The following is an 18,662-nucleotide window of genomic DNA, read 5'->3' on the forward strand; positions in this document are numbered from 1 at the left end:
GTGTCATATTTTAGGTTGCACATATAAGTGATATCATATGGTATTTGTCTTTTTCTGACTTATTTTGCTTACGATCATAACCTGTAAGTCCATCCATGTTGCTACAAGTGGCATGACTGCATTCATTTTTTATTTGTTGTTCGGTCATTCAGTCGTGTCCAACTCTTTGTAACCCCATGGACTGCAGCATGCCAGGCTTCCCTGTCTTTCACAGCGTCCTCAAGTTTGCTCAAACTCATATCCATTGAGTCAGTGATGCCATCCAACCATTTCATTCACTGTCTTCCCCTTCTCTTTATTATGGCTGAGTAATACTCCCTTGTGTATACGTACCACATTTTTATCCATTCATCTGTCTGTGGACATTTGTTGTCTCTGTGTCTTGGCTATTATAAATAATGCTGCTATGAACATAGGAGTACATGTATCTTTTTGAATTATTGTTTTGTCTGGGTATATGCCCAGGAGTGGGATTGCTGTATCATATGGTAAGTCCATTTTTAGTTTTTGAAGAAACCCCCGATACTGTTCTCCATAGTGACTGTATCAATTTACAGTCTCACCTACAGCAGGGGAGGGTTCCCTTTTCTCCACACCTTCTCCAGCCTTTCTTTGTACACATTTTTCATGATGGCCATTCTGACTAGTGTGAGGTGGCATGTCATTGTAGTTTTGATTTGCACTTCTCTAATTATTAGTGATGATAAGTATCTTTTCATGTGCTTATTGGCCACCTGTATGTTGACACAGAACCTTGTAGGCCATTGTAAGGACTCTTGTGAGTCCAGAAAGAAATTGAGAAGTCCAAGAAATGATTGGTAAACCCCAGAGAAGAGTGCGATGTATGGGGAGATTCCCTTTGGAAAATCTTTGCTTGGAGGATTGTGGTATATTAGAGTGTAAGAGAGTTATGCCTTATCCATTTAGCTTGTATTTACCAGTATTTCCCAATAGCATGTGTGTATTGAACAAAAGCAACTAATTTTTAAAAATCAATTCAATTGCTCTCTCCAGAGAAGGCAATGGCACCCCACTCCAGTACTCTTCCCTGGAAAATCCCATGGACAGAGGAGCCTGGTAGTCTGCAGTCCATGGGGTCGCTAAGAGTCAGACAGGACTGAGCGACTTCACTTTCACTTTTCACTTTCATGCATTGGAGAAGGAAACGGCAACCCACTCCAGTGTTCTTGCCTGGAGAATCCCAGGGATGGGGGAGCCTGGTGGGCTGCCGTCTATGGGGTCTCACAGAGTCGGACATGACTGAAGCGACTTAGCAGCAGCAGCAGCAGCAGTAATTGCTCTCTCAAAAAAAAAAAGAGATTCTGCTCATTAAATATATACTTTCTAAGATATTAATACTAAATTGTACTTTTTTGCCTGGTGCATAAATTTTAGTGTTTACAGTGGTTGGTTGGTGTTGCTTTTGGCAATAAGCTTGTGGCTGAAGGAAACGCATTCTTCCTCATTTTTCCTGTCTCTTCAGTGCCATTCTAACCCCTAAAAAGAACATTATACATCATAGAACAGAGGGGTCACTCATTGATTCAACTTTGGCAACACCAGTTCTAAGTAATGCAATCTTGGGCAAATGGTTGAATCTTCCTGAGTCCAGTTTTATTTTTGTAAAATAGACATAAAGTTAGTTAATTTTAAAGGATACTGTAAGAATTAAGGAATGTTAACTAGACTCGTGGAAATCATTTTGCAGTATACACAAATAGCAAATCAGTATGATGTACACCTGAAATGAATGTCACATTAATATCAATTATATCTTAATTTTTAAAAAAATAATTAAATGAGACTATATTAATATATGTGCTATTAAATATAGCAAGTGTTTGCCACACACTCGTTTTCTTTACCTTCCTTAAGTGCCTTTCCCTTCTCTCACCCTCCTCCTCCACACCCCTCTGACCTCACTGTTCTCATTGTCTCAGTGTTCTCATTCTCTTGCTGTTCTCACCTGTTTTGAGGAAATGATCTGATTAAACCCATTCACCCTAGATTGGGACCATGCCTATTACTTATGTGTATTCCCCACAGCACCATAATAGCCAGCATAATGCCTTATGTTCAGTTGATTTGGTTTAATTTAAGCACAATCAACAACTTCATGTGTTACTCCTCCCAAGGGCATTTGAACAACAAACAAAGGGCTATACCAATGGTTCCCAACTTTTTGACACAAAAGGGTCCTTTATTATTTTTTTCATATGGGCCCTGTGTTTTGTAAGTTTCCATCAACTCAAAAGACTGCATGTATTAAGCAATAATACGTTTTTACGTTTTATGCCTTAAAGACCTAGGTAAAATGTTAAAATAAGAACAATAAAGATCATCAGGATTTAGTTTATTTGCATGATGAGATGGTTGAGGTTTGGAGGACCTTATGCGGTTTTGTTTCAGGTAAAGTTATTTCCATTAGGCTTTTGGAAATATTAACCATAGCTTATGGACCACTATTAGCATCTTCATGAATGACCAGAGATGCTGTTTTCTTGTATTGGAGAGGTGTGGAGCACAAGTATAGATTATAAGTGGTTCCCATTTACTTCCTAAATATGCTGCCAAGTCATATTACGGATGAAGCCTTCCATTCACCCCTACACATAAGTCTGGCTCTGGAGGCAATGATCTTGGCAAGTGAATGTTCAACCTTGTTATCACCACTGCCATTTTAAATACTGACTAGTGTATCTTTCCATGGTTCATTGGCATCCTAGTATAACTTATAATCAGTAATCCAAACTTGGAATTTTGGTTTTGTTGGTTACCACCAGCCATGTAAACTTAGGGAAGTTATTTTTCCTGAACCTCAGCATTAAAATCTGTACTTGAAATCATTCATATCTTCAGAAAATGTTCATCATAAGAAATATTTGTGGGGATTATTGAAAAGATAGCCAATTCATTTCTCTAACTCTGGAATAGTAAATTGATTTGGTTGTCTTGCAAGACAGCCGTAGTCTAATGAATTTGGCTTCTAGATCACAGTATCATAGAGGATCATGGGCCACATGTAAATAGCAAAGAGCACTGCAGTTGGTTAGCAATATCTGCCATGGATCCTGCAGGACAAATAGCTGCACATGTGCCGTATTTTACAGGCCCTACTCTAAGTGCTGTGAAGTCTATCCTTAGATTAAGTCGACCATCACAGTGCTCTATACCTGGATGATTTGTTTTTGTTTCTTAAGATTTGCTTTTAACAAACCTTCCCTGACCATTAGTGTTCATCAGTGGTTACTGAAAAAACAACTTTATGAAACTTCTTGTATTTATCTGCTCAGATGTTCTTGGGACATTGTTACACGACATTGCCTTTCAGAAAATTCACAGCAGATACATATCTAGGGTTTCAGTACTTTGAGTTATTATGATTTTCCTATACCAGTTTGTCATTCATTCATTACACAAATATTTATTGAGTCCACTATAAATAGCATATTATCCTACACATTTTCTAAAAGATCCAGTAGATGCTGTAACCCTTGTAATTGCTCATGTTTTCCTCTTTTCTAGGAAGGTCACATTCAGACCCATGACCCCTATCTAGAAAGTGTATAGGACTTAAGAATGTACATTTATGTGGTTCTCGTTTCTGGCTTTTTTATTATTATTGGAGGATAATTGCTTTACAAATTTGTGGTGATCTCTGCCATACATCAGTGCAAATTTGTCTCTGGCTTTTTGACCCTCATTTTTACCTTTGCCCTATTTTCTCTTTTTGTTTTAAATTTTATTGTGTTGTATCATATGTGTGTGTGTGTGTGTGTGTGTGCTATAACATTTTATAAAAAGCTAAAGCATAAACCAATGTCTAAATCTTTTAAAGGCAAGGTTGGAGATCTGCTATTTTCCCTATTGACATAGATAGATAGTAAATGAGTTATAATATATGTAAAGCATACTCTTCGCCCCTAAAGGTCTATCTGAATTAAATAATTATAAATAGGAGCAGCTGTGATCAGATTTGCAGAGTTTCATTTTCCATATTTGTCTTTCCCAGTGCTGAAAATAAAGGGATTTAAAAATTTCTTACCTCATGGTGTTGGATCAAGAAAAGCTTGACATCACTGGCTCAGTATTTGATGCTAGAAGTTGAGGCCCTTACGGGAAACCATTTGAAATGGGGCCAGTTGAACCCATCAGAGCATGTCGTTCTGAGGAACGGTATCTGCTTATGGACTGTGTTTATTTACATTCTCCAAATTATCCATGCCGTGATCTCTCTTTCTCTTGTGGCTCCTAGTGAAGACATTTTATTATACATATTTCGGTGTCTAGAGAATTTCAGGCTTGTGTTCTGCCTGTTCACTTGCTATCAGCTATGTGAGGTGAGCAAAGAAGCATACTGTCACCACATACTGCAGGCCTGATGCCTAAAATCTGCATGTCATGCTCAAAGTCTGGTTGCCAACTTGGACTGGGTATTATAGTTCTAATTTTTTGTTCAGGAAGGGTTTTCTTCCCTCTCTGTAGTAAATCCTGAAAGAAAAAAAAAAATGAAGAAAAACCAACAATGTTAAATGTATATGTTCCCCTCAAGAGACGAAGAACTGTCTGTCTTCACGCATGTATATGAGGTGTCAATTGCTCAGTCATGTCTGACTCTGTGTGATCCCATGGACTGTAGCCTACCAGGCTCCTCTGTCCATGGGATTCTCCAGGCAAGCATACTGGAGTGGGTAGCCATTCTCTTCTCCAGGGGATCTTCCCAACCCAGGGATTGAATCCAAGTCTCTTGCCTTGCGGACAGATTCTTTACCATCTGAGCCACGGGAAGCCCGTGTTTACACAAGTGTATACAAAAAGCATGCATTCAAGACAGACAAACAACAGGTGACAATGATGTCTAAACAACAAACACATCTGGAAGCTTCTTGCTTTTTATATCACCTGGGACAGAAGTTTTGTTTCTTTTGTTAAAGCAAAACTAGTCAATCATTTTGGATGGGGAAGAAGTTAGACCATGAAGCTGACACCTAGTAGCAGAATATCAACAAGCTGAATTAGGTCAAAATACTCAGTTTTCCACCCTTAACAAGATATTCCATGCAGTTGCCCAAAGCTATGAGTGGCCATTATCTCACTTTAATGTTTTGTTCAGAATGAGGTGGGTCTGGGAACTCAGTGACCTGAACATTGCCTTCCATGACGTTTCATTAATAATGAGTGTAGGTGCACATGAGTCTCTTAAAAGTACTAGTCCGTCACAGTAATTTTTGTTCATGCACCAGGACAGAGGTTAAGATTTAGCTTCTAGTTGTCATTTATAGTATGTCTGTTTCTCCGTATACACAGATATATGATAACACACATACATATATATACATTTTTGTATACATGTATGTCATCAGTGACTGCAGTCTAAGGTTGCTTATCTGTAACCTACACGAGAATTATGAGCAAACCATTATGTTTGATGCTGTGTGTTTCATTGACTCACTGACATTTATTGTGCATCACAAATGCCAAACGTTGTGCTAACCAGCAGAGATAGAAAGGTAATAAAACAGGGGCTCTCAGCACATGATCTACTATGGAAACAGATGTGTTAATAGATTAATCTGAAAATGTTATACAGTTGTTTGAATTGAGAATATATAAAAGAAACCCCCAGATAATAATGGCTTAAACTCATAAAGGATTTACTCTCTCACCAAAAGAAAAAGAAAAAAAAAATAGAAGTCAAAACATAATCTGTCCAGGGTAGGATTCCATAACTGGGCTCGTTCTTTCTCTCTGCTCTGCCATCCTTCCATTCTCAAGGCTGTCTCATTTTTCAAGAAAGTGAAAGGCAGAAAGGCAGGCAGGCAGAAGGGTCCCTCTCCAACTAAGTCAGCTACTTGTAAGGCAGCCTTTCCAGAAGTTCCACATAACATTCTCACTTTTATTTCACTAGTTGCAACTTGGTGATATAGCCAATAAGAAATGTATTCTTTGAATTGGGTATCTGTGTGTGTATGCTCAATTGCTCAGTGGTGTCTGACTGTTTGTGACCCCATGGACTGTAGCCCACCAGGCTTCTCTGTCCATGGGATTCTCCAAGCAAGAATACTGGAGTAGGTAGCCATTTCCTCCTCCAGGGGATCTTCCCAACCCAGGGATGAAATTTCACACGTCTCCTGCATTGCAGGCCAATTTTTTTTTACCACTGAGCCACCAGGGAAGCCCATGGAATTATGAACAAAAGGCTGAGGAATCATAGACCACTAAGGTCCTTAACTCTGGAATCTGCAAAAGGCCTTTTTGAGGAGGAGACAGCTAATTTGGGATTTGAAGGATGAATAGGAATTTGCCAAATGGAGAATTGGGAGAGCATGCCAGGCAGAAACATCAGTGTATGCAAAGGCACGGAGAAGTCTGGCATTATTTCTGCCAACTGAGCCTTTTCCTGTATTTCTGTTTATTTTATCTCTATTATTAATGATAGCACCTTTTAAAATTTATTTTTTAATTGAAGGAAAATTGCTTTACAATGTTGTGTTGGTTTATGTCATAATAGTTTAACTAACTTTTAATTAACAGTTATTCAGGATCAACAGATTGAGCTATGTCCACAATGATTTTCCTGATGTAACTGCAATTAATTTTCCACTTGGATCAAAATAAGAACATTTTATCTGATGACAAAGTATTCCACATCTTAAAAATAATTGAGTTAGAATACTTTGGCATCTTAAAAAGGAACTGCTACAGAAAGAAAAAAATATACTATTGTGTCAGAGAGATGTTTGTCTTTTCAATTCTGAAGTTAAACAAAGACCAGTTAGAACTGACTTGGTTCATATCATAGGGTCCATAAACCCACACTGGGAACACTAAGTTTGTGGTCTGGCCAAGTTACCCTTAAATATGTCACCTTCTATTTAGCTATTCCTAATATGACTGTTACTTTGGATCAATGAAGCTGGATTATTCTTTTCTTAAAATGACTGTGGAACCAAAAGAAATCTTTAGTATTAGAGAGAGATTTTCATGATTATCTCCATTCTGGCTCCTTTAGAGATATCAAATCTCATTAAAAATTCTCCAGAGAAAGTAAATCCTTTGAGAAACCTGAAATTTCTTTGAGTACACCTCCTTAGGTTTGAGATACCTGAGAATTTAAGTTCCCATGCCCACTGATCTTCCACAGAGCTGAGTATCTTATAAGATTAAGATTGTCTCTCTTCAACCCCAAACAAGAACACTAGGGTCAATGATCCTTTGATTACTACATAAATTAAGGTTGCCATATTTTCTCAAAGGATTCAACCTTACTAAGGCAATCATGTAATGTAGTCTTCGGATATCTTTTGAGATATAACTGACATAATATTATATTAATTTTAGGCATACAAAATACAAAATATTTGTATATACTGATAAATGTTCACCACAATAAGTTAATATCCATCACCACACATAGTTATAAGTATTTTTTCTTATGATGAGAACTTTTAAGATTGACTCTCTTAGAAGCTTTCAAATATATGATGCAATATTATTAATTATAGTCATCATACTGTACATTGCATCCCTATGACTTATTTATTTTATATCTAGAAGTTTGCACCTTTTGATCACCTTCACCCATTTCACCTAGCCTCAACCTCCACCACTGGCAACTCCCAATCTAGCCTCCATATCTATGAGTTGCTTCTTCATTTGTTTGTTTGTTTTTGGATCCCATGTGTACGTGAGGTCATATGATACTACCTTTCTCTGTCTGCTTTATTTAAGGTGATGCCCTAAGGTCCATTCATATTGTTGCAAATAACAGATTTCCTTCTTTTCAGGTAGATATCCATTCATCTGTCAACAGGCACTTAGATTAGTTTCACGTCTTGGCTGTTGTAAATAGTGCTGTGATGAAAAACGGGATGCAGATATCTTTTCAAGACAGCAATTTTGTTGCTTTTGGATAAATATCCAGAAGTGAAATTGCTGGTTCATATGACAGAACTATTTTTAATTTTTTGAGGAACCTCCATACTGTTTTCCATAGGGGCTACAAGAATTTACATTCTCACCAGCAGTGCATGAGGGTTCCCTTTTCCTCCCCAAGACTTATTTATTGTGTTTTTGATAGGTATGAGATGTTATCTTATTTTGCCCTTGCTATGCGAATATTGTTGAGCATCGTTTCATGTGTTTTTTGCACACCTAGATATCTTCTTTGGAAAACTGCCTATTCAGATCCTCTGTTCATTTTTTCATTTGGTTGTTTGGTTTATTCTCTGTTGAGTTGCATGAGTTCTTTTATATTCTTGATATTAACCCTTTATCAGATACATGATTTACAGTTTTTTCCCATTCAATGGGAGAAAATGGGTTACCTTTTCATTCTGCTAATTGCTTCCTTTGTTGTGCATAAAATTTTTAGTTTGATGTAGCGCCCCCCCACCCCTGTTTATTTTTATTTCTGTTGTCTTTGCTTTAGGTGTCAAATCCAGTCTTGATTTTTTTTTGTGTGTGCCAACTTTGATTTTTGCATATTTTTTTATTTAGCTAGTATGTAGGCATAATGAAAAGGTACAGTAAGCCTTATGGCAACACCTCCCCTTTGTCTAGTTAACTCTGACTCATTCAGTTCTCAGATCAAAAGACTTTTCCTCAGGAAAATCTTCTCTAGCCTTTGTTTCCTTGTTGTCCTGTTTTTGTTTTTGTGGAGCTTACAGGATCTTACTTCCCCAGCCAGGATTGAATCCAGGTCCATGGACTTGAAAATCTGTGTCCTTGCATTCCTATACACTAACAATGAGAAAACAGAAAGAGAAATTAAGGAAACAATACCATTCACCATTGCAACAAAAAGAATAAAATACTTAGGAGTATATCTACCTAAAGAAACAAAAGACCTATACATAGAAAACTATAAAACACTGATGAAAGAAATCAAAGAGGACACAAATAGATGGAGAAATATACCATGTTCATGGATTGGAAGAATCAATATTGTCAAAATGGCTATACTACCCAAAGTAATCTATAGATTCAATGCAATCCCTATCAAACTACCAACAGTATTTTTCACAGAACTAGAACAAATAATTTCACAATTTGTATGGAAATACAAAAAACCTCGAATAGCCAAAGTAATCCTGAGAAAGAAGAATGGAACTGGAGGAATCAATCTGCCTGACTTCAGACTCTACTACAAAGCCACAGTCATCAAGACAGTATGGTACTGGCACAAAGACAGAAATATAGATCAATGGAACAGAATAGAAAGCCCAGAGATAAGTCCACGAACCTATGGTCACCTTATCTTCGACAAAGGAGGCAAGGATATACAATGGAAAAAAGATAACCTCTTTAACAAGTGGTGCTGGGAAAACTGGTCAACCACCTGTAAAAGAATGAAACTAGAACACTTTCTAACACCATACACAAAAATAAACTCAAAATGGATTAAAGATCTAAATATAAGACCAGAAACTATCAAACTCCTAGAGGAGAACATAGGCAAAACACTCTCCGACATAAATCACAGCAGGATCCTCTATGACCCACATCCCAGAATTTCAGAAATAAAAGCAAAAATAAACAAATGGGACCTAATGAAACTTAAAAGCTTTTGCACAACAAAGGAAACTATAAGCAAGGTGAAAAGACAGCCCTCAGATTGGGAGAAAATAATAGCAAATGAAGCAACAGACAAAGGATTAATCTCAAAAATATACAAGCAACTCCTCCAACTCAACTCCAGAAAAATAAATGACCCAATCAAAAAATGGGCCAAAGAACTCAACAGACATTTCTCCAAGGAAGACATACAGATGGCTAACAAACACATGAAAAGATGCTCAACATCACTCATTATCAGAGAAATGCAAATCAAAACCACAATGAGGTACCATTATACGCCAGTCAGGATGGCTGCTATCCAAAAGTCTACAAGCAATAAATGCTGGAGAGGGTGTGGAGAAAAGGGAACCCTCTTACACTGTTGGTGGGAATGCAAATTAGTACAGCCACTATGGAAAACAGTGTGGAGATTTCTTAAAAAGCTGGAAATAGAACTGCCATATGACCCAGCAATCCCACTTCTGGGCATACACACCAAGGAAACCAGATCTGAAAGAGCCACATGCACCCCAATGTTCATCGCAGCACTGTTTATAATAGCCAGGACATGGAAGCAACCCAGATGCCCATCAGCAGACGAATGGATGAGGAAGCTGTGGTACATATACACCATGGAATATTACTCAGCCATTAAAAAGAATTCATTTGAATCACTTCTAATGAGATGGATGAAACTGGAGCCCATTATACAGAGCGAAGTAAGCCAGAAAGATAAAGACCATTACAGTATACTAACACATATATATGGACTTTAGAAAGATGGTAACGATAACTCTACATGCAAAACAGAAAAAGAGACCCAGATGTATGGAACAGACTTGTGGACTCTGGGAGAAGGCAAGGGTGGGATGTTTCAGGAGAACAGCATTGAAACATGTGTATTATCTAGGGTGAAACGGATAACCAGCTCAGGTTGGGTACATGAGACAAGTGCTCGGGCCTGGTGCACTGGGAAGACCCAGAGGGATCGGGTGGAGAGGGAGGTGGGAGGGGGGACTGGGATGGGGAATACATGTAAATCCATGGCTAATTCATATCAATGTATAACAAAAACTACTGTAATGATGTAAAGTAATTAGCCTCCAACTAATAAAAATTTAAAAAAAAAAAAAAATTAAAAAAAAAAAAAAATAAAAATAAATATTAATTTTAAAATTTATTTTTAATTAGCCATGTATAATTTATGGATGTATTTAAGTCTCATATTGATGAAATTGTTTGTCAACAAAAGAATTTAATAAATATTACTTTCTTTCAAAAAAAAAAAAAAAAAAAAAAAAAAAAAAAAAAAAAGAAAATCTGTGTCCTAACCACTGGACTGCCAGAGAATTCCTACTCTGGCCTTTCTAAACAGATCAAGTTATCCATAGTTTATGCTCTCATAGTATCCTATTATCTGTGTCTTATAGATTTCATCATAATTATCACTCTGCCTTTACATTCTGCATGTGTGTGTTGATTTGCATAATATCTGCCTCTATCACTAAACTTTAAGTCCCATGAGGGTGGATCCATATGTCCTTGAACTCACCACTGGGTTTTGCTCCCAGAACAGTGCCTGGCTCATAACAGAACTTCAGTCACTATTGGCTGAATGGTTGAATAATTTTTATGTCTTTGTGAATAAGTTACTTCTGCACTCCATTTCACACTGTGCTTGAAATATAAGAATCAAGGCAGAGTTGCTCTGCTCCTATGTGGGTTCATTTACAGATAAGAATTTTGAAAACAATTTCACTGCATTTATAGGAAAGCACATCAAAGAAGTCTTAAGCTGGGCTTTACATGCTGGGCTTTACATGGATGAAGTTGGCATAAATTCTAAAATGGCCTCACTGTAGCTTCTGAACATATTGAGGCCAATTGCAGCTTGACCACAGTGAACATTCCAAAGATGGAACCAACTCCTTCACTCCCCACTTAAGAACTGGGCACTACATTTTCCTGACATCTTTACATTTCAAAACTGATAGAATTGCTAAAGGAGTTGTTGTTTTATTATCTATTTTTAAAGATGTCTGTATGATTTTAGGGAAGAGGTGCACATAACTACATTTTTAAAATGTAGCACATAGACAGCACAGTATTACATAGTTGTGCTTTTCAAGCCTTTGCCTAAACATATGTTTGCAATTGTTAGTTGGAGGTACAAAAAAATAAAAATCAATCCTCAAAGAAAGTTCATGCTAACAACCAAACTTTGGAAAGACAGGATGGATTGTGGGGACATTGTGGAGATAAGCTCCTTCAAATGTCTCTACAGTTCTTATCTTATTTAGCCCATGACAGTAGTTGAAGTATTTAGAAGTAGGATAAGTCTTTTGATATTAGATTTCACTAGAACTGTCGAGATACAACTGCTGTGGTTTAGTTTGGATTTGATTTTTTTTTAACTTGAACATTGCAAAGAAAAGATTAAGAATACAAATGAGTTTGCCCACATAGTGATGAAGACTTGTGACTTTAAGCCTAATTTAGACAAAGCACAAATGTTTTATTAGATGCATTTAGAACTCGGCTGCTTATTAGCTGAGTGACCTTGATAAGATTCATGACCTCACCTATAAAACAGGGATACCTTACCTGATTGTCTTGAGAATGAATGAGATGTGTGTCTTGTGCCTGATACAGGACAGGGCCAGGCAACAGCAGGCACTCACTGTGGGCTATCTCTGCTGCCCTTTGGGTCAACCCTTGTCTTCCACCACATGCATGCACGCCAGCCTTGTTTCTGTCGGCTGATTCTGTGCTTCTGTTCTGTTTTCTTAGTTGAAGTGCTAGCTAGAAAAGGGAGTATGTTTAATTATCAGTTAGCAAACACTTATTGAAGTCCTATAATTTGCCAAGCACTGTTCTAGTTGCTTGGAAAACCTCAATGAAGCCAAGATACAGAACCCCACCTCTGTGCATCTTACATTCTAAGGAACTTATAGACTAACATAGAGATTATTCACAACATTTTACCTGCTACAGTTATCTCACAGTTGCATTTTTTTGTGTGTGTGATTTGGGTGAAGCTTATTTACTGAAAGTGGAAGCTATTTTGGAATTGAGGTTCTGTAATATTAGTAGTTCAGGGTCTTCCTCTCTGCCTCTGCTTCTCTTCTTCCTCCCACCCACCATCCCTTCCTCCCTCCCTCCCTTTCGCCTCTGTCCCTCCCATCCTTCTTTCTCTTTGTATATTTCAGTATATTTGAACTACGAAAATATCTTTACCCTTGCTACATTTTTGCCTTCTTAGCCTGATTCAAATTCCAGTGCGGTTCCTGTCATCGGAGTGGATCTTCATCTCATCTTTATCTTCATCTCAAGGATGAAGGAGGCTGATTGAATGATGATGGGCCCCACCCTGCCTCCCTTTAGCAGTCGGCACCGGGTTAAATTACACATCTCTCTTTTTTGTTAGATTGTTGGCTGCGATCACCAGCTGGGAAGCACCATCAAAGAGGATAACTGTGGAGTCTGCAACGGAGATGGGTCCACCTGCAGGCTGGTCCGCGGGCAGTATAAATCCCAGCTCACCGCAACCAAACGTAAGACACTCCAGAGATGGGGCCATCTCTGGGCCTTCTGATTTGTCATAATCCCCTGGCTTAGCTCTCTGCAGCAATTAGGGAATGACATCTCCAACCAAATGAAGCCAAATATGAAAACCCTGTGGGAAGAGAGTTAGATTCTTTCTTTGTGGATTAGTTTAGGTAAGACAAGTCAGGTCACCCACTGCAATCCCACAGAGGAAACCTTTGCTTTAGAGGCATATTAGGAGGAAATTAGGCATATATCTTGATACATTCAACAAGAAAGCATGAGCTTTCCTATCCAGCATGAGGACAGGCTACATCCTGACCCCTCACTGATTCATAGTCTGGCAGAATAGCAGAGAGAGTGGGCAGATTAGAATAAATGCTCTCCTGCCACTGTGAAATCACATGGTCTTCATTGACAAAGTGACCTTGGATCAGTGCTGATCACACATGTCTCCAGAATGGATATTAGACAGTGATTATGTGAAGCCAGTTATAGACTGTTGTGTCCTAATCTGTCTGTAGCAGCTGAATACATGTGTGCCTGCTATACGTGTATGTGCTGAGAACTTTACATGATCATCTCATTTAATCCTTATAACAACTTTGTAGCAAGGTACTGTTTATCCCCATGTTATGAATGAGATAACTGAGGCTTAGACAGATTACATGACTTGCTCAGAGTTCCACAGCTATGAAGTATCAGAGCCAAGATGTCAGCCCAGAGTCTGATTCCAGAGCTTAAGCACTTATTTGTTCCTCTTGATTGTCCAAAACTCTGCTGTTTCCAGAGCATTTGTAAAGCACTTAGATGGATCATGGTGAGGTACTTTAAGTGCCTGCCCAGCTGGGTCCTCCTAGGGTAGATGGTATATGTTCTCTAGATACTTGACCCAACAACAGACTCACCCAGCAAGCTAGATCATTTTACCATACATGATCCTCTGTGACTCACTGTTCTAGGCACTGCAGCAGATAGAGATAGAAATAAAACAACCCTTGTACTCAAGACTGTGCACTTGTTAACATTTATTTATTTTTAATTGAAGGTTGATTGATTTACCGTATTGTGTTGGTTCCTACCAAACATCAACATGAATCAGCCATAGGTTTATCCATGTCCTCTTGTCCCTGAACATTCCTCCCATCTCCCTCCCCACCCCACAATTTCTAGAATAACTTGACCTTTCTTGGCATATTTTCTCAATTTTGCCATTGTCTGGAATTCTCCAACAGATCCTTAATGAGGACTTCTTTGTACATGTCTCCTGTGATTTGGGAAACGAGAATGAATTTCTTTACTGACTATGGTTTTTCCTCTTTACTTGTTGACTAGTTGGAGGAAAACACTTGATGTATGGGGGTTTTGTGGCTTTAAACTACAAGGGACTTGTAGTTCCGGGAAAAAAAAAAAGAAAGCACTGTTTGCTGGAGAACTATTCCGAGAAGACAGGAAAAGGCAACTTACCCAAAGGACTAGGCTCTGGGGAAGAAGAGGAGGTGGGAAAAAAGACCAGGAACTTTTAAATGCATGAAACATCAGAGATGCCAGCTTAGGGAACTCTCTCCTTTCTAACACGCCTTAGGCAGTGAAAAATGTGATTCTGAAGAAAAAAAGAAAAAAGACCTGAGCAGAAAGAATGATGAAGGGCAGAGTAAGTTAGACATTGATGTAGTACATTCAGGTGAGATTTATTTTTCCTGTGGTCATGTGTTGGTTCTTCTATAAGATGAAAAATTAAACAATTTAGAAGATGAAAACCAGAGGAGGATAGAGGCATAATTCTTTCGTAAATCTCTGAAGTCATGGCGGGATATTTGCAGAAAAATAATTACATTTAAAAGGTACTTTGTGATTTTTTGAAGTATAGAATTTATTAAAACCCTACAGTATTTCTTATTGAAAAATAAAAATAAAAGGTTACTTTGATAGAGCTCTTCAAGGAATACTAAAGAGTTGAAGTCTTTCTAATTATTGGTGTTATATAATTGAATCAGTGTTTATTATCTAAGAATCTAAGGACTTCCATTAGGCACAAAAAGAGATGACAGACATTCCTGCAGTGACTGCTGTAGGGTAACTCCTAGGGGCATGTCTTCATGATGAGAATCCTTGCTTTATTCCCTCTTCCTTTATTCCCTCACATCCCTCTGCCTTCCTGTCCTCATAGAAAAGCCTGCACACTCTGCTCAGGTAGATATTCCCCCTACCCTCCTGTTAAAGGGTGATCAGGGCCCTTTGGAGCCTGAATCACTGGAACTAAGTTGGAGAAGCCCTGAAAGGATGAACTGCAGCCAATTGAGAGCCATAAGTCATCTCTAGGTCTGCAGATAGATACCTCAGTGAACAGTGCTCTATTCAAACCAACAGTGGGTAAATCACATAAGACACAAGCCGATGATGATCCATAATGACCAAAGGCGATTGATTCATTTACCTTAGCACTGCCGATGCGTCATGACAAAATGATTTATATCAATAAAGCCCAGCCTATGCATGCACCTCACCACAATCTATAGCAGATGCTGAACAAGCTGCCTCGTTTATGTTTTCTCCACCCCCAGAAGAACCTTCCACCCTGTATTTACAGACTGTGAGATGACCCACAAGCAGGGGAGAGGAAACTGCTCTGCGGAGCCCAGTGTACCGGCCAGGGGAGCGGCTCTGCACCCGTGAGGCCTGGAGGAGTTCTGCAGGTCTCTCCCTACACTCTGCCAAAAGGCACTAAAAGCCAGCCACGCAATCTTTTCACACTCCTTATATCCATACTCCCCACATTGAATTCATTTTCTTCTGAACTTATATCCAGATTTTCCCCATATGTTATCAAACCTCAGGGGAATAAAGAAAAAAACAGGAGAGTGGAGAAAGACCATGGTGGAAAGTGCCAGAAGGAAAAGGGAAGTAGGAGAAGCTTATCAAGTGGCTGCCATTTGCTGATGAATAAAAAACAAACCATCTTTGTCATAAAAGACATTATTATTACCTAATACAAATGCAGAAAACAGATATAAGCTGGACCAAGGCACTCTTGCCCTCCTTTTGAAGGAAGAGGCTGTCTACTGAGAGCCTTCAGCCTTTCCATTTTTCCAGATCACTTTTTCCTACTTCTCCAACCCAATGAAAAAATTATCAAATTTAGCTTATATTAACTTACTCTCAATTTTTGAAATTAAAAACTCATTTTTTCTCAAATTTTTTGAACTTTTTATTTTGTATTGAAGTATAGCTGATTAACAATGTGATAGTTTCAGGTGGACATCAGAGGGACTCAGCCATACATATACATGTATTCATTCTCCCGCAAACTTTCTCCCATCCAGGCTACCACATAACATTGAGCAGAGTTCCATGTGCTATATAGAACAACCTTGTTGGTTATCCATTTTAAACATAGCAGTGGGTACCTGTCCATACAATCAAAATATTACTGGCTTGTACTATATAGTGTATTCTCCATGTATACTCAGAATACACTTAGATCCAGAACCAGCCTGTTTGGTATCAATCTGATGTCTCCAGTTTTGCAGACCTCTCAAATGTATCTGCATGTTTGAAAATATCTTAGTATCTTAAAGTTCTCTATCTACCTTGAGTGGTGACAGCTAGGTAAACTAAATTATATCAAGATAAAATGAAGCTCCTAATACCTAACTTTCCCTCTCAGACTCTGCTTATGCTGATTTATAATGGCTATGAGTAAATATATTCTGGGGTTATCATGCTGGCTCAAAGATATTGAGATGAAGGATATTTATAATAAAAGACAGGCCTAATATTGTCAAGTAAAAAATACATATGAATTTTTTTAGAAAAAGCACAAAACTCTAAAGAAATTTAACTTTGTATCTGACTTCAGGCTATACTCACAAGCCACTCATTCATTCATTCAACAGCAATTCACTCATTCATTTATTCAGCACCAAATATTTCTTGGGTACCTGCTGTGTGCTGAGGAACTGTTACAGGTGCTGGAAACACAGGAAAGAGCAAAACAGACCAAAGTCTATTTTTCTCTTGGGGCTTACTTACTAGTGTTAGGGGCAGGCAAAGAGACTAAATGAATAAATTAATTAAATGTATATGTGTCATGTGGTGATACATAGAAAAAAGTAAAACAGAGAAGGAAAAAAAGGAGAACATAGAAAAGTCATAGAAAAAAGTAAAACAGTAGGAGAAGAGCTAGAGATAGGGATGGACTGGCAGCCAAAGGTGCTGGAGGGAATTGCAATTTTGCATAGGTTAGTAAGAAAACATTCACTGATAAGATGGCATTTTGAGCAAGGATCTGAGGGAGATACAGATAGAGTACCATGCACAAGGAAGGGGAAGAAAATTCCAGGCATAGACAAAAGCATGTGCAAAGGTCCTGAGGTAGAGACATTCTTGACATATTTCTTGATGTGCAGAGAAGCTGATGTAACTGAAGTAAAGAGAGTTTAAAGAAGACTAGAGGAAAAGAAGAAGACAGGACAATGGTGAGGTGGGATGAAGAATGGCACAGATGTTGTAGGATTTTATAGGGACTTTGGCTCTTGGTCTGAATAAGATGAGAAGTTGCAGGAAGGTTTTGAGCAGAGTAGTGACTTCATTTGATTTATGTTTTAAAGTACCACTCTATACGGTCTGTTGAGAATAGACTATAGTGGGTCTAACTGTGGATATAATAAGAGCAAGAAGTCTGGTTGAGTATGAGGATGACATGGACCATGGTAGGTATCCCATGCTGGGTAAACTGCATTTCTTTGAGTCCAAGACACCAGTGATTGAAAGATGTGTCATTATTTTATGCACCATGAAGGGGGCAAAAAAAAAGCCTCTGTTGAAATTAAGGAACTATGACACAATGCCTTCTGACTACTTAGGGATTTTTGTTGTTCAGTTGCCCAGATGGGTCCAATTCTTTGCAACTCCATGGACTGCAGCATGCCAGGCTTCCCTGTCCTTCACAGTCCCTCCCAGAGTTTACTCAAACTCATATCTATTGAATCAGTGATGCCATCCAGCCATCTCATCCTCTCTTGTCCCCTTCTCCTCCTGCCTTCAATCTTTCCCAGCATCAGGGTCTTCTCCAATGAGTCCACTCTTTGCATCAGGTGGCCAAAGTATTGGAGCTTCACCTTCAGCATCAGTCCTTCCAGTGAATATTCAGGGTTGATTTCCTTTAGGACTGACTGGTTTGATCTCCTTACTGTCCATAAGACTCTCAAGAGTCTTCTCCAGCACCACAGCTTGAAAACATCAGTATTCTTCGGCACTCAGCCTTCTTTATGGTCCAGCTCTCATATCCATGCATGACTACTAGAAAAACCACAGCTTTGACTAGACAGACCTTTGTCAGCAAAGTGATGTCTCTGCTTTTGAATACGCTGTCTAGTTTTGTCATAGCTTTTCTTCCAAGGAGCAAGTGTATTTAATTTCATGGCTGCAGTCACCATCCACAGTGATTTTGGAGCCAAGAAAATAAAGTCTGTCACTGTTTCTGTTTTTCCCCCGACTATTTACCATAAAGTGATGGGACCAGATGCCATGATCTTATTTTTTTTGAATTTTGAGTT

The 18,662-nt window shown here is 38.5% G+C and overlaps 1 protein-coding gene across 5 annotated transcripts in view; it reads left to right on the top strand.

Annotated features, from left to right (window-relative positions):
• ADAMTSL1 (ADAMTS like 1) overlaps window positions 1-18,662 on the top strand; it is a 1,044,920-nt gene that overhangs the window by 731,973 nt on the left and 294,285 nt on the right. For all 5 annotated transcript variants that reach the window (XM_070480552.1, XM_070480554.1, XM_070480555.1 and 2 more), the window contains one exon: window positions 12,986-13,112. In XM_070480552.1, coding sequence (XP_070336653.1) covers window positions 12,986-13,112 — 127 coding nt within the window. The remainder of the gene's footprint in view (window positions 1-12,985; window positions 13,113-18,662) is intronic.

This window comes from Odocoileus virginianus, chromosome 18 (genome assembly GCF_023699985.2).
Source record: "Odocoileus virginianus isolate 20LAN1187 ecotype Illinois chromosome 18, Ovbor_1.2, whole genome shotgun sequence".
NCBI lineage: Eukaryota > Metazoa > Chordata > Mammalia > Artiodactyla > Cervidae > Odocoileus > Odocoileus virginianus.